This window comes from Eubalaena glacialis, chromosome 8 (genome assembly GCF_028564815.1).
Source record: "Eubalaena glacialis isolate mEubGla1 chromosome 8, mEubGla1.1.hap2.+ XY, whole genome shotgun sequence".
Classification (NCBI taxonomy): Eukaryota; Metazoa; Chordata; class Mammalia; order Artiodactyla; family Balaenidae; genus Eubalaena; species Eubalaena glacialis.
The window spans coordinates 62,230,730-62,248,299 of NC_083723.1; the positions used below are offsets into that span (position 1 = coordinate 62,230,730).

Genomic DNA, 17,570 nt, shown 5'->3' on the forward strand with positions numbered 1-17,570 from the left:
TTTCTACAGCCATTTGTAGACATCCATGTGGAAAAAACAGGGAGTGTGTTGTCCCAAACATATGTGAATGTAAACCTAGTTACACTGGTTCTAACTGCCAAACTGCTAGGTGTAGCACTCATTAGTCTGCATAACAAATTTAACTGATAATTGATATTTCTAAACCATGAGCTTTATTCTATACAGCTGTATGTCATCCTGATTGCAAAAACCATGAAAAATGTATTTAGCCTAACATTTGTGAATGTCCCCCAGGACATGGTGGAGCTACCTGTGATGAAGGTGATAATTCAAATTAAAACTCAAATAATAAAGCCAAAACAATTCAGTCTTTTCTTTAAAAACTTTTTTAAAGATAATTCACATTTACTGTGTACATATTAACATATACTTATTAATGCTGGTGAGGGAATCCAAGTTTGTTAATATTTATGAAAAATAATTTATTGAAGATTTTAAAAACTTAAATTTACAAAATCAGAGAGCCGAAGAGCAGTAGCTCATTCATCCTTGGTAAAAGTATCTTCAGAAATAACTTTTTGAGATTTAGTTATATGGTACCATATCCCTACAAATATTTTAGCTTCAAACAAAGGACACCTGCTTATTGAATAACTTGTCAAGCATGGTTCCAAGAAACTCTTAAATACCAAATAATTAGAAGATATCAGGTAGTAAGAAGAAACCTAAAAAATGATTTTTAAACACATGTCTATAGCCATATAATTTTATTGCCTTGGTTGAAATCTTAAGTGGAGAGTTTAGGAAATGGCATTCCTAAAATGGATAATATTTTAAGGAAACAAATTTGTTATTTTTTAAATAATATTTTAAAAGAATATATTTTAGTAGATTGTACATGTATAATTATTAATAAACTGAGAGCGATGTTAAATGTTTTCATGACAAGGCAAGGCACAAATTAAGAAATTACAGTAAACAGAGTGAACTAACAGAAACATTCAATATTAATTGCATATGAAAATAATTATAGAAATATAACTATTTGTAGGGCAGGAATGCCTAAGTCCAGGTCTCAATTTTCAGAAGAAACCTAAGATTGTATATTTCCATCTAGTTAACCGAAAGTTTTATAAACCCAAACATGCTAATGATTTATAGGTGTTCTTAGAGTGTGACCTCACGGTCAATCCCACAGAACTAAATTTCATGCTAAAATAGAACTGAGTTTACTATAAATTGCTCTTACCAGAAGGTTTTATGGTGGCTGTGCTTCATAAATATAAACTGACTTTTTCTTAATTAAGAGCTGACTTAACATAATCTGTGTCTGCAGAACACTGTAGACCACCTTGTCAACATGGTGGCACCTGCTTGGCTAGAAACCTCTGCACTTGTCCTTATGGTTTTATAGGACCAAGGTGTGAAACAAGTAAGCAAAGCTCTCTTGCAGTCTAATATAATTGCTCCTTTGAATAGTTGATTGCTTTAATGCTAACTGAGATAAACCCAAACCCTAAGCAAAAAATATACCTTCATGATTTACTATGACGATTACCATTCTGCCTACCACTGGGAGCACTGGGTGCTAGTACTAAGATAAAGAAGCTTGTTCTTAGAAACAACTCTTTTCTTGACCCTATCCATGACCACTTCTTTGAGACAACAAGAATTCTAATTTGTTCGCTTGTATATAAATTTATCTCATTTAATTTATGTCTATGATCACTTTCATCAGTAACTAATAATTTTCCCAAATAGCCAAGTCTTATTTACCATTCATCTGAGTGGGTTTCTACTTTCCCCATGTCTATTAACAACAACAACAAAAATAACTGAACGTGAAAACTGGAAACCATTTAAAGCCAAAAATAAATTGTTTTTATCTCTCTCTGATCTTATTCGTTAGATGATGTGACTGGCAGTTATGAGCAACTAGGTCATAGCCAATAATATGACCAATTCCAAGCCTAATTTACCTTTCTTTTATTTTTATCCTCTGATCTTAGTAGTTTGTAACAGGCACTGTGAAAAATGGAGGTAAATGTCTTACACCAGTTGTTTGCCAGTGCAAGCCTGGCTGGTATGGACACACCTGTAGCACAGGTAAAATCAGAAATATTTTCAATAAATATGTCGTTTAAAAGAACTTTAAAATTCATCAGTGTCCTAAGGACTTGCACCCAAAAACATAAAACTAGTCTGACAAAAACATAAAACTAGTCTGACAAATAAAGTTTTTATTTCAGACAGATTTTTAAAACCCGATGTCCCATCTTCATTCTTTTTCTTCTTGTATTAGACCATAGAGTGTATTCCAGCTTTACTGTTATCCAACCCAACCAATACTTTGATTTTTGGCCTTTATTTTTCCCTCATCCGCTTGCCTTATGGTGGAGAGAAACATATCTGTGTTGCAATATTTAGGTCTCTTTCAAGTTTTTTATCACAACATAGACATTCTATTTCATTAAACATTCAAGCAATTCTGAGTTAAGTGGACACCGTAACATTATTCTATTTATTTCTCACAGTATCAGGCTTAATTTTTTGGCAGCAGTGTTTGCAATTATCTATGTTTAATTTAATCCATTATGATCTAATGACTTTTCTCAACATAAATTTAATTAAATGTTCATAGCTTGACAACTGTGTGTGAAGCATAATGCAAGGGGGAACAAAGATCAATTTCATGTTTGCCCCAATTTCAAGTAGCATATCAGTAGTGAAGGAGACATGGGATACAATTATAAAAAAGACTATGATACAAGTTGTGTTACAAGTGATGTAATAAATGCACAGCAACTTGGAAGCAGAGAAAAGAGAAATTAATTCTGGCAAGTGCAGTTAGGAAGAAAATTGTGTAGACTTTGGAGAACTGGCAAAATCTGCATTGAAAAATGGAATTGGGGGTGACTTTCAAAGTGAAACAAATGTAAAGAAGCAAAAACAAAGCATGTTTTCAATGTGTGCTAGGACTTAAATGCAGTGTTCCTATTTGAATTGGGAAGGTGACTTAAAGAGCTACACATGGCTGCATGTATTTGAACAGATTACAGACTATCCTGTTTGTGCTGTTGAATTGCCTTCTCCTAACTTCCAATCATTTTTCCAGCTTACCGAGGGCATTCTGAATTCTAATCAAAGCCTCCACATTCTTAGCTTGGTAATATTTGTAAACTTAATAAACAAACTTTCAAAGCTATTATCCAGTTATTTCTCTTCTCTTATGTTTGGCAAAGTCTAAGAAACTATAGGTTATGGGTTTTACTGGCAGTGAAAATAAAATATTTCATTATGCACCATTTTGTACTTCAGTACAGCTTTCATTTTTTTAAATAACAAAACTTTTATGGTCTTTCTTCCTCTGCTGTTCATTAGCTTTGTGTGACCCTGTTTGCCTCAATGGTGGTTCCTGTAATAAGCCAAACACTTGCCTCTGTCCAAATGGATTCTTTGGTGCACAGTGTCAGAATGGTAATTACTCTTTCTTTATAAATAAAAAGGCAAAGGGAAAGTTAGACACAAACAGAGCTCTGAGTAAGCACAAGACAAGTTTCAAAGGGAAGATGTTATTTATTTATTTACTCTATTTCTTGTGCTGTTGCAGTTTTGGTCACCAAATGACCAGTTCATAGAAATATATGAGTTATTATGTAAAATGTTTATTTATTCAACATATGTTAGGCTCACAGCCTTGGCACATTTGTAGGACCAAGATGTGAAACAAAAAAGCAAAGTTCTCTTGCAGTTTTTCATGTGAAATGATGTAATTTTTGTTGCCTTCTCAGCAAAAATTTTTGATTTACTGTCAATCTAATGTCCACTGTTATCTCATGATCTCTCATGCTTTAGTTTCATTAAACACTTATGAAGAGCCAGCTATGCACAGCACTGTGCAAGGTGATATGGGGACATAAAGATGTACCATTTTCCCCCCTCATGGCCTGTTATTGTACCACTTTCCTTCATAGAGTTAATGCTATAAGTTTTTTCAGAATAATGGGCATGACCTGAAGTTGAGCACATAGGCATGAAATAATGTCAATAAATGAAATTTTAAATGTATCTTCTGCATCTTCATATTTTTAAGTGTATGCAAATATAGAGTAGATTTTTAGTATAAAACATCTCAGAATATGTCATAATTTAACTCCTAAAATATATACTTTCTTTGCCTTGTTACAGTTTGATTTGCAATCCTATTTTTTTAACTTGGAGGTTAGCTAGGATTCTGAGATTGAAATTGATGTGGAGAAGAAACCATCATTCTAATACTAGAAATTTGAGCACACAAATGAGTTTTTCTAGTTCAGATTTCTGTTAAGAAAGTAGGTTACGAAAATGGAAAGTTAAGACTAAATTAAGGCAAATCTTGAAAACCAGGAGACTATTACTAAATGTACGTTTAAGAGTTTTAGGTAGGGTTTTGAGTGGAGAATATAAGGAGGTAAATAAAAAGCTATGTCTATCATGCTATTTGCAGGAGATGTAAGTTATAGTAAGAAAAGTTCTGTAAAATGTATATGCCAACTATATAACTGGGTAAAGCAGGGGCTCTAAATTACTAAATTGAACTAAAAATTATCTAATGAACATATGTCACGTTATAGTTTTTGGCATTAGCAGTCTCTACAATTTCCTAGTGGCATGGATATTAGAAATTTACTTATAGTCTCCAGGCCTCAGACTTCTTTACTTTCAAGTTTGAACTAGACAGTTGCTGTCAAGTGCAAATGACACATACAGTGGACCACCTGCAAGTACAGTCAGCACATGGCTAGCTACCATTAAGTAATGGTATTATTGTTATAAGACATGTTACAGAAAGTGCAGAAGAAATGAAAACATGATCTTTATTTTTATTAGATCACATCCCCTTGTGAGCCCAAATGAAGGGAAGGGAAGATGGTATACACATGGAAAGCCATTGAATAAATTAGGCAGAATATGGTTAAAAGTAATATGAGGAGTATATTCTGTGTATTCTATAGGATTACAAAAGAGGAGAAGACAGACACTGAGCTGGAAACATCATGAAAGGTTAAACTACTCTATTAATAAGTAAGACTTAGGGACTTCCCTGGTGGCTCAGTGGTTAAGAATCCGCCCGCCAATGCGGGGGACACGGGTTCGAGCCCTGCTCTGGGAAGATCCCACATGCTGCGAAGCAACTAAGCCCGTGAGCCACAACTACGGAGCCTGCGCTCTAGAGCCCGCGAGCCACAACTACTGAGCCCGTGTGCCACAACTACTGAAGCCCGCGCGCCTAGAGCCCGTGCTCCGCAACAAGAGAAGCCACCGCAATGAGAAGCCTGTGCACCGCAACGAAGAGTAGTCCTGCTCGCCGCAACTAGAGAAAGCCCGCACGCAGCAACAAAGACCCAACGCAGCCAAAAATAAAGAAATTTATATAAATAAATAAATAAAATATCACCATGTTACCTTTAAAAAAAAATAATAAGCAAGACTTAAAATGTGTGGCTGGAGAGATGATTAAATATATCTTCCAATTTCCTTCATCCCTTAAATGCCATGAGCCCATTCCATACAGAAAGTGAGGCCAGATTACTTGGCTCATTTTGGAGTCTGGTGGAAGATCCATCTGAGGCCTGGAGAATCTCATGAATATATACATGAAAGTGGGTTTTCCCCTAAACCTCCTTTTCTTAAAACGTGACTGGGGTGGGCATGACCGAGCCTAAGTTTTATGTCATTGCTCTATATTACTTTAATTATATATACTTTTCTGTATACATGTAGTATTTATCTCTATACTCAAGTTTTGTAGAGTAGATGAGTATTGATTATAACAAGGCTACCCATTATAAAAGGGTCTTTTATTCTTTTCATTTTTAAGTTTTAAATTTCTAACCACAGGTATCTCCCATGGTGCTTTTGCAATGGAAAGAATACACCTTTCTTAATAAATAGAAATAATCTTAAACTGTATAAAGATTATGAAGCAGAAAATGTAAGAGCATTTCTCCATAATAAAAAGTACCAATAAAAATGCCAGAGAAAGTAAACTCAATCATTAACCAGAAAAGGCTCAGTCTAAAATAGTGGAAATTATCCATTTGCTGAAACATTCAGTTAATATTGTTTTTATACATAAAGTGCTTCATTATTTCCACTTATTAATCTATTTGAAATCAGTTGAAGTTTCCTTAGTGTTTGGAAATTTAAAAAGCAGCTATTAAAGATGGATCTAATTCAAATTGGGAGTCTGTCTACCAAGGCCCTATTACCAAAACCAGTTAGTTTGACATTCACTTTTAAAACACAAACTAAAATCCACTTAATCATCATTTAAGGAAAATTAAATTTAAAAATTTATAGGCAGGTTTGCCTATGTATTATTGTTTTTTAAATAACTGCATTTAATTGTCATATCCGTAAGAAATATGAAGCAACAAAAATCCTCTCATAAAAGATTATAAACATTAACTTCTGAACTCCATGGAACAGAATCACATACATAGAAGATACTAGTACAGCGTATTCCGGATTATCCAATAAATATTCCTGACAAAGCCAAAGATTTATTGTTAAAAAGATTTTTCGCCAGGCATTCACAGGAATAAGTCACATATAAAGCTCTGCCTTCGTGACCTCAGTAGGTATCCAAAAGTTAACTTTAAAGTTTTTTCTAAATATCATGTGACCAATGTTGAGTTTTTCTAATTTCCACAGGAACAAATATTCTTATTTTGAGCTCAGTTTTGACTTATTTTCTTGGTTTTGCCCAGGTCATTTCACTCTATGTGCACTCTAATACTGAAGGCTCCACTGGTTATGAACAACACATTTCATAATTCACCAATACATTTCAAATTGTGCTAACCCACTAGCAACTTACAGCTATAAGCATTGTATTTTATGACTTAGAAAGGACGGTTTTAATGACTTGCAGTGGTGATCTTTTATTTTAATAATTCATTTCTCTGCCTTATGTCCCCATAGATAATAAGCACATGATGCAATATGTAATATATAATAATTGAATATGTGATATTCACAGATTGCTGCCATGTGTTCCTTTAGCTATCTGTCACCCTCCCTGTAAGAATGGTGGTCACTGCATGAGAAATAATGTGTGTGCCTGTCCTCAAGGATACACTGGTAGGAAATGCCAAAAAAGTAAGACACTACTAAATGTGTTTGCCAACTACATGTAAAGCAAACATATTAAACAGCAAAACTACTGATGTTTAAGAACTGATATTTCATCCCTTTACCTTAAGGTATCTGTGATCCCATATGCATTAATGGAGGAAAGTGCATGGGACCAAACCTTTGCTCTTGTCCTTCTGGCTGGACAGGGAAACAATGCAACACACGTAAGAGAAATACTCCTAAAATGCTAAAGTCCACATGGGAACATAAAGCAGAATTTCAGACAAAGAGCATTTTCCTTGTTTTCTGTTTCCTTGTTTTTATTTTTTTTATTTGTTCCTACTTTAGAATATATCTTTTCGAAATAGAAAGAGTAAAATGCCAAGTCCTCTGAACTCATTCTTTCAGGTTAGTGGAGGTAGAGGATATCCTGTATTTTCCAGTCTGTTCACTACGATTGCCAGGATAAATGACAAGTCTTTAAGTCCTGGTCTCTCAGTATTAAGTAGGAGTCAGGGGAAGGTTTTTAAAAAATTACTGATTCCTTGGTCCCATCTCAGACCAATTCAGAACCTCCTGAGATGGGGTACCACTGATTTCAAGTCTTGTTAGTTTTTGAGATGATGGCAGCTCTCCTCATTCAAATGTTTCATTTTTTTTCCTTTTATAAATTATTATTTAAAATTAGCAACTATTATAATGTATTGGCCAAAGTGTAAAATGAGAAGCAACATAAATGTCTAACAATTGGGGAAAAGCTTTAAGGGAAAAGATCCTTTAATCATTGATTTTTAACTGTTTCTCTTTTTTTAATGAAAATTTTTACGGTTTATGATAGGATTTGACTAGTAAATTAAATTATTAACTTGTTTATTTCTCTATTTGCAGCTATCTGCTTTCAGAAATGTAAAAATGGTGGTGAGTGTATTGCTCCTAGCATATGCCATTGTCCTATGACATGGGAAGGAGCACAGTGTCAAATACATAAGGCTACAGAATTTGCTTTCTAATCTATGTTCTGAATTTGAATCTATTATAATTATCAAACAAAGTATAGCTTTAGGAGAAATATATAGGGTAAAATAAATCCCAGCATGCTGATCCGTTAAAAAGAAAGTTTTAGAAATAAAAGGATATCACCCATTTCTATACCCATTTTAAAAAAGAAAGTATGGTATATTATATTAATATTTTGTGTGACATAGATAACTCCAAATTACGGTCTGTGGGTTGCCAGTGAAGTTCTCTTAGGTGGACTGAAGAAGGCTTTTTTTTTTTATTTTAAAAGATCTTTCTTTTTCCTCCAGTTTTATTGCAATATAATTGACATTCTGCACTGTGTAAGTTTAAGGTATACAGCATAACGATTTGACTTACATAAATCATGAAATAACTGCCACAATAAGTTTAGTGAATATCCATCACCTCATATAGCTACAACATTAAAGAAATAGAAAAAAATGTTTTTTCCTTGTGATGAGAACTTTTACTGTCTTAAAACTTTCATATATAATGTATAGCAGTGTTAATTATATTTATTGTGTTGTATGTTACATCCCTAGTACTTATTTAACTTATAACTAGAAGTTTGTATCTTTTGACTATTTTCATCCAAGGGGGAATTGGATAAAGAAGGTTTTAATATAAGTTTAAATGTTTTTCCATATTATAAGGTAGGTATATATCTATCATGGAAATTATAGAAAATATGAAAAAGTTTTTAAAAATTAATCACTCCAAATTCCACCACCCAGAACTAGCTTCTGCCTTGATTTTAGCATTTTAGTTATTTCAGTTTTAGTCATAAATTTTTACATAGATGGGATCGCAGGGTATAAAGGAAAATCAAATTTAATGCAATTTTGAAATTTATGAAAACTTGAAATAACATGTTAAAATATTAACAAAGATTAATAACTCAATGGGAAAAACAGAAAATCTCCTCAAAATATTTTCAAATGCTCAGTAATTACATAATATCAAAACTGGTGATCCAAGTGTATTGTAAACTGAAATAGCACAATTGTAAAATGACTGTGCCTTTTTACTAGAAATACCTGCTCTGCTTTTCATGTATCAGAGATTCTGCATATAATTTTTATGACTCTTCGACTTTATTAGTAATTGCTATTACAATTTACACATTTCTCATCCTAGGAAAATATTTTCAAAGAATTCATTAAGTACTAGTACTTACATAAGAATTATGTGCTCAAAAATAAATAATTCTCATTGAAAGTTAGATGTGATAAAATGCTAGAAAAAAGAACTAGCAACCTCAGTTTGGGCTACTCATTCTGGAGAGAGTTTGTATGGAACATGAGAGAGAATGATAAGATGCTAAAAGCACATTAATGCGGAAATATGCTCCAGTAATTGTGGATTAAGGTACTCTGAGCACAGCCTGAAGATGTGCACCCTGTTTTTGCACCTTGTGTTTGCACCTTGATGTGAATTTTTTAAAGTCCCCTTCCTCAAAATGCTTTACTTCCATCTGTCTGGAAACAGTCTAAATATTGATAATGTTATTTATACAAGATGTCTTACTGCCATCTTCTGGAAAATTGTTGTAATAAATGTTTGAATCTATGATGTCTGTGATATGAACAGTGCTTCCTTAGCTGTGGAACCTTCTGCATTACATAACCTGCTCAGCCATACACAATATCTCTGATGAAAACACACCTTTCAATGTTGCATTTATATTAAAGGGAATATTATTCTTGAATTATGCAAGCTTCCAATATGAGCTCTTGAAAGAGATACCTCTCCCATGAAAAGTAACTGTATTGTATATAATTTTATATTCCTATTTTTTAGTCAATATTACTTAAAAGCATTTCCATGTCCTTAAAGATGTAATTTTAAATGATATATTAAATTCCATAATATAAATACTATAATTCACTTGACATTTCCTCTCATATTGAACATTTCTGTTATTTACAAATTGTTACTATTTTAAGCATTTTTCTCTGTAGGTGGGTAGGTAGATAAGAAAGAAAGAAAGAAAGAAAGAAAGAAAGAAAGAAAGAAAGAAAGAAAGAGAAAAGAAAAAAAGAAAGAAAGAAGACAAAAGATAAATAGATACAGGTATTTAAAAATTGCATAGAGAGAGATTTTAAAGAAGAAATTTCTAGTACAGACAGTGTGAAGATCTTTAGGAAGCTTCCAATAGAGTTGTTTCACATTAAACTTCCATTGATAGTACATAAAATTGTCTGTTTTTCCATACATTAGTCAGTACTGAATTGTCCCTTTTAAATTTTCGCTAAAAAAATTTTTATTAAAAAGCAAATTATGAATGCTATCTTATATTACTGATTTGAATCTTCTCTCTATAGAAAACAAAAAGATATATTTTAAATACTTTAAAATGTAGCCAATGAAAATTTTGTTTGCTTTAATAATATCTTTATAAAATATTGAAACTGTTGTGTTGAGTTTGGGGGTGTTTTGTCTTTTGATATGTGTATGTATGTGTGTGTTTGCACGCTGGTTGCAGAAATATAGGAGTGCAAATAGTCATTCATAGATTCTTATGACTATTTTTATAGTCAAGTTGCTGAATGGCTTCAGACCATTGGAATAGAATATGTCACAAGCATTTGTGTCAAAAGGTGGTAACTGTAAAAACTTGTGTATTGCAGCAATTTGCTCTCAAAAGTGTCTTTATGGAGGCAGATGCGTACTCCCCAACATATGTTTTTGCCGCACTGGATATACTGGAGTCAAATGTGAAAAGAAAATACAGGTATTTTACATTTTAAACAAAGTATATATTAGATATCGACATATGCCATCTACTCAGATATTCTACTTAGTGATTTTAACCTATCTGTTAATGTTTTATTTTCTTTTACTTCCAAAATAGAAAACATACAAGATTTTACTATTTGCCTCCAAAACTAAAAGTAATATCATTCTTGTGTCATTATAGAGTTATCTTATGATTCAAAATTTTGATGTGCACTTAAGGAATTTCAGTGTGTAGATAACAACCATCAAACATAATGCAATATATCACGGCACCAGAGCTGAAAGAAAGCAAATATCTCACAATATGGATTTAAGACACCAATAATTAATATTTGGTCAAATACGAGGTAAAAAGACCACCTTCACCCTTTAAAAAAAATTCCCCACTTTTATATCAATGAATCACGACTTCATTGATTTTGGTGGGGACGTGTTTCTAAACATTTTCAGTGGATCATATGCCACTGAAGCCTTGAGTGAATATCCTCATCCTTTTCCCTGATAGTAGTTCTCTCTCTTCATTTACTCCCTATTAAAATCCATTTCAGGGAAAGCAACAAAAAACTCTTCGTATCATTATAATTAGGATTTATTTGTATTTGGAAAATCAAGAAAGCAAAGTAAGAAGAAAGGCTTTCTTGCAGTTTCTGAAGTTGCCCCACACTTAACTTACAAGGCCAGTGCTATGTAAACATCTATTTTAAAAATTTCTGTGATCATATCAGTACTTATAAAATGAAACTGAATTTTTTAGGTTTCCAATCTTAAATTTCTAAATATCAATAGCCAAGATACTTTTTCAGTCCTAATTCCTACATATACCAGGGTGACTCTAACGATCACACACACAAAAAGAAAAACAGTTGCAGCAGAACTCTCCAAAAATTTCTTAAAGTTAATCTGTATTAGATTTAATTTGAAAAAAAAAAGGTCATGAAGAACCTAGTGGTAAGAAGGGAATAAAGACACAGACCTACTAGAGAATGGACTTGAGGATATGGGGAGGGGGAAGGGTAAGCGGTGACAAAGTGAGAGAGTGGCATGGACATATATACACTACCAAACGTAAAACAGATAGCTAGTGGGAAGCAACCGCATAGCACAGGGAGATCAGCTCGGTGCTTTGTGACCACCTAGAGGGGTGGGATAGGGAGGGTGGGAGGGAGGGAGATGCAAGAGGGAAGAGATATGGGAACATATGTATATGTATAACTGATTCACTTTGTTATAAAGCAGAAACTAACACACCATTGTAAAGCAATTATACTCCAATAAAGATGTTAAAAAAAAAAAAAAAAAGCAATCACAGGGACTTCCCTGGTGGTCCAGTGGTTAAGACTTCGCCTTCCAGTGAAGGGGATGCAGGTTCCATCCGCGGTCAGGGAAATAAGATCCCACATGCCTTGTGGCCAAAAAACCAAAACAGAAAACAGAAACAATATTGTAACAAATTCAATAAAGACTTTAAAAATGGTCCACATCAAAAAAAAAAACCTTAAAAAAAAACACAATTATATGCTATTTAGCACTTCAAAAAACCCAAGGGTCATGAATATCAAAGTATGCTGGAGTATTATATTTTGAAAAATGATAAGGAATTTTCTTCCTGAAGCAAGATACTGAATCAGTCTGGCTTAGAGGCAAAGTGGATGTATATATATGTTTTTCTTCTAGCACTCGTGTTCATCCTGGAAGGATATGTCCCCCATTTTGAAAAAAACAGGATTATAATAGTACTATGGTTTGAAAACTAGGAAACAAAAGTTATTGAGTAACTATTTGATCAGCTATTGTTGAGAAAAATAAATATAAAAGTTTGAGTTACCTGGGTTTGAAGGCAGCCTAAATATAATTTATTTTATTTTATTTGAGATTTTTATGGCACAGAAAACCCTATGACCTCTAAAGCTTTTAACTCCACTTTGACAGACTAAACTAGGTTACTTCTCTATATTCTATTTTTTATGCATTTCTTTACTGCCTGAATCCTTCCTCATGTGATTAATAGCAGATCATCCTCACCCCCATTAATGTTGCTTCTGAGACTGCATCTGGAACCATAGTAAGGAAAGAAAGAACAGAAGGTCATGGGAAAGGAGAAGGAAAACAAAACAGAAAGACTAGCCCAAGGACCACATGCCCTGCTTTACTATAACCTGCTCTCCCAAGTTCTTATGGATTGCTAGAATTTCAATAGAAGAGACCAAGAATTACTGGCTAGAAACAAAAGACACAAAGAAAGAGGAAATGGGGAAGGATGGTGCTAAAGAGGGTGGGTTGATGAACAGCTTTGAGAGGTTTCATAACTTGCTGCCTAGCTGCTAAGTGTACTTACCATATCCCTGCCACTTGTTTGCTCTGTGACCTTGGGCAAGGTACGCCACCCTGAGCCTTAATTTTTTTCATCTGTAATATGGAGCTAATAGTAACACCTAATCATGGGGTTGTTGTAAGGATTAAATATGTTAATATATGTGAAGTACGTAGAACAGTGCCTGGTATGTAGAAAATACTATATAAGTTTGTTGGTAGTTGCATTGAATAGAGGAATAGAGAGAGGTGGAGAAGGGAAAGGATGGGCAAAGAGACTTGAGAGATATGTGGCAATGTGTTATGAATATCAAAAGTCGTTTCCTGAAGGATATAAAAATTTTTATTTGGTTTTATTGAGCATGGATGTTTCTTGAATGTAACTCTGCCAAGATGGAGTCATGCAGTATCCAAGCTCCATTCAGTCACAACTGTTTTGACATTTAAATATCATCTTGATTAGATCTCAGTTTTATGAAAGCAGTACTTAGTCTCTAGTGGCAAACATAGAACCTGAAAGAGCTTTATGTATCATGTCAGGGGGAAAGAGGTAGCAAATAATGAGTCAGAGTTAACTGGTTTTTTAATATTCTTTGAAACTTGATTTCCCTCTTCCTACTACAGATAAAACACCATTGAGTAATATCAAGTATAAGAATGGAAATTTTTATTCAGAAAAAACTGAAGTTAACTACTTGAAGTTTATTTGAACATCATTTTTAAAGCTATTTTAAAGGCCGAAGAAACTAATAAATGCAGACTGGTCTTAGTTGTTAGAGAAAAGCAAAGAAGAAATCCAGATAATCAAAAATTTACTTTGAAATGTGATTTGATATTTACATATTGAAACGATGTTTCTGATATTCCTGACATTCACAATATTTAATAAACTGAATATTTTCCCAGTTCTTACTGTGATGGTGTCTTTAACATCAGGGATCAGTCAGCATAACAGAAGCCATTTGATGTATCCAGATATAAAGTGTTAATGCAGAATTAGGGACTCTCAGGACTGTTGGAAGAGCTGGGGTAGAGATGGGGGAGGATAGGGTAGAGGTCAGGAAAGCAGCTGCTGTAGGTCAGAGATTGAGAATGAAGATGTCAGCCTGCTTCCAAGCATCTAGCTGCAAACACCTCTGAAAAAATAATGGCTTCCTATTCATTTCCATCTTCTAACTCTCCAGAAAGTTTTTTTCATTGGTGAACTCTAACCCAGAACCACACAGAGAAGGGGATTCTGGAAAATGTAGACCCTAGCCTTAGAAGGAAGTGACAGTGGTGCCAAAGGGACGAAAGTGAGCTAACACAAGACATACTAAAAGTTCTGCATCTTATTGCCTTGGACTGTATTCCAGAGATAAAGCTATCACTTTTCACTGATAAAAACACCATATTTAGTATCATCTGTTTATTTTTCACCTCTACTCTTTCTGCTGCTCTGACCTGTACCATTTCTAGACAGAGGGGAAGAAATAATGTAATTGGGTGTTTTAAAGGACTTGCTTAGTCATTGTGTTTACGTGAAAATGTCTTTTATTTATCCGTTCTTTCAGTACCGTGATCTGTTTTGGTGCAGAAGCAAGAGCAAAACTATCAAAAAATCAAATCCTTCTATAAATATCAAAAGAGAATTGGACGCTTAATAAAAGAAAATTTAAATGACATGATTGTTGAGGAAGTGGGAATGTCAACAGGGAATATACAAATAATTGAAAGATCTGTCTCAAAGATGAAAATAATTATACGTTAACTAGAGTTATAAAACTTCCTTTTCTCTACTATCTTATATTTGACCTCAAACTTTTCATTATCTTTTTCAAAAAACATTTTAATTTGAACATGCCTATTTTAAATCATGTAAGTTTACAAAACTCATTTTGTTCTTTTAAGTAGAAAGACTAAGCATTTCTAAGCCATGTCTAAAATTATAAGATAAAGTAAGACATTATTAGAAATTATTGCTAACTTTGATAAGAATCTTTTTAAGCATTCAATGTCACAATTAAAGAGATTTTATCATTTCATATTTGCTGAAAGGTAGTTTTAAAGAATCATTTAAGAGGATATAACATGTTTTACTATGTTTTATTTTATTACCAAAAATACAGAAATATAAATGCAAAATAAACCTTTGACAATTAGTGTGTGCTTAAATTTTTAAGCTGCTGTGAAAATATGAATACTAGAAAGAAAAAAGTACTCTAGATAAAAGTGAATACTTTTTTAAAGTTAATAATTAGAATTGAAATTCCTACAAAAATAGTTAAATGAAATAGCTATAATTTTTAAACTGTTTCTGCCTCCTTCGCTCAGTATACAACATTGCAATTTTATCAGTAGCTTTACTAAGTTGATCTTCAGTGTACACTTTTTATGGTTAAAAAGTTATAATAGCTCAAGGATTTATTCTGAAATGTCTAAACCAATACTTTAAAATCTTCATAAATATTTCCTAGATCCACACCAAGAATCCCAAGCTACGATTAAAATATTAATCAGTAGACTATGCATTTATAATAGATTTAATGGACCTGAATATGCTAATAATGAAGAAATGTTATAGTTTACAGTTTACAGATTTTATATAAAAGCACTCCTTATGAAAGCTAATGACTCGTGCAAATGGAAGTAGTGTTTTAGAAATATAATGTGAGTTTTGAAAAGCAAGTAATTTGATAAATTTATGAAGAAATTTATTTTTTTCTTACTTCTTGGTTATATTTTCACATCTATTAACTTGAAAATTTTTTTAACCAAAATCTATTTGGAAAATATTTTGAAGATAATGAGTGTTCAAGATTTTAAGCAAAAGTACTTTAAAATGTGTAACTTTCAATGTTTACCTTATAAGTCATTTTCCAAAAAAGAATTCAGGTCTTAAACCTTGTTTAATATGCTTGGCAATTTTGTGTTTATTCATGTTAACATTTAAATGAAATGTTTGAGTTATCAAATATTCTTATTCTTTCTTTGGCCCTCTAGTGTTGCGAAGACCTAGGTTTTAATTCAACCCCAAATCTTCATTCCACCTCTTCCCAGTTATAGGGACTTGCATAGAGAGATTTACCTCCCTCTGTATTTAATTCCTTCATTTGTAAGATAGGAATAAATAATACTTACTTCAGAGGATTACTAGGTAATTTTAAATTTAAAATGAGATAATTATAAATAATTTTTCACAATGACTGTCATCTAATAAATGCCCAGTACATGGGTTTTATTATATGTTTTTTGTTGCCAAAAATGAATTTGTGGAACCAGCTGAGGAAAAGATGACAGGTAGACTTCCCCTATTTCAGGTTTTCCAATGATTACTGTATATTGGCATTTCTTGTTCCCTGATTAAAGAATTTACTTTTAAAAAGCATTGATTAAACAATATGTACGTTAAAAGCAAGATAAAATAAGTGAATGCAAATTTTAAATCAACTCTGGCAAACAGTTATTCAGAACCAGCCTAAAAAGGCTAAAAGTGGCAGACATATAATGACTAAAATTTGTGAGCTCCATGTGTGCCAAGCTGATTCTAAGCGGTTTGCCAGGGTTAAGCTGATAACACCTCCTATTTACTTCTTAAATAGCAACTATGGATGCTCCGTGAGAATAAAAGGAAGAGGATACAAACTAGATGACATTTCAATTTATATTTTTTTTGTAAGGACAGTCTTGTCCATCACTGTGAAAACAATTTCAAACTCAGCTGTAAAGTTTTTAAAAATTGTTTCTACCGCCAGATGAAATTAGCAGAGTTTTGCCTGCAGATGGTGCTAGATCCTCAGTTCCCAGGTAACACGCAAGAAGTGCAAAACGACCATTTAGTAAGAGAGCACATTAAATATTTAATGCAAACGACATTTTTCAAAAACAAACTTCTTCACTAACATAACAGTCTTTCTTGTGAGCCTAGAAGTCTTCGTTACACTTAGTGATTAATCAATAATTACAGCCACTTGGCTGACTGCAGTTAACAATTCCCATTGTGCTAGTAAGGGATAAGTTGCATTTGAAGATTTGGTGACAATCTATACGAGATTTAAACTGCTGTGAGAAGTATTAAGGTAAGCAGAAAACCTTCTGTTTTTCATGCAAACATTAAACTTGGGAAATTCTAGCAATTAAAATAGCCAGTATTTTCAGATATTTCAAAATTATACCTCTTTTTTTTCCTGTTACTGACAAATAATCATAAGTGTATATGTAGCACACCCTGAAAGAAAAAAAGGCTTTGTAAAGGATAATGGATATTCTCCTTCTTGGCACCATAATTTTATCTGACGTAAGTAGGGTCCCCCCAGTTATATGTCTTACATATGACAATACCTGGAAAGTCACTGACTTGAGACACTAGGAACTTGAGAAAAGTATTAAGACTTACTGAACACAATCATTATAGTGAGAATAATTCCACTTTATTTCCCAAT

The 17,570-nt window shown here is 33.0% G+C and overlaps 1 protein-coding gene across 1 annotated transcript in view; it reads left to right on the plus strand.

Annotated features, from left to right (window-relative positions):
* VWDE (von Willebrand factor D and EGF domains) overlaps window positions 1–17,570 on the plus strand; it is an 88,988-nt gene that overhangs the window by 38,782 nt on the left and 32,636 nt on the right. The window contains 10 exon segments of the mRNA XM_061198235.1: window positions 10–111; window positions 187–282; window positions 1,298–1,393; window positions 1,971–1,993; window positions 1,995–2,067; window positions 3,343–3,438; window positions 7,009–7,104; window positions 7,209–7,304; window positions 7,969–8,064; window positions 10,731–10,834. Of these exon segments, the coding sequence (XP_061054218.1) occupies window positions 10–111; window positions 187–282; window positions 1,298–1,393; window positions 1,971–1,993; window positions 1,995–2,067; window positions 3,343–3,438; window positions 7,009–7,104; window positions 7,209–7,304; window positions 7,969–8,064; window positions 10,731–10,834 (878 nt within the window).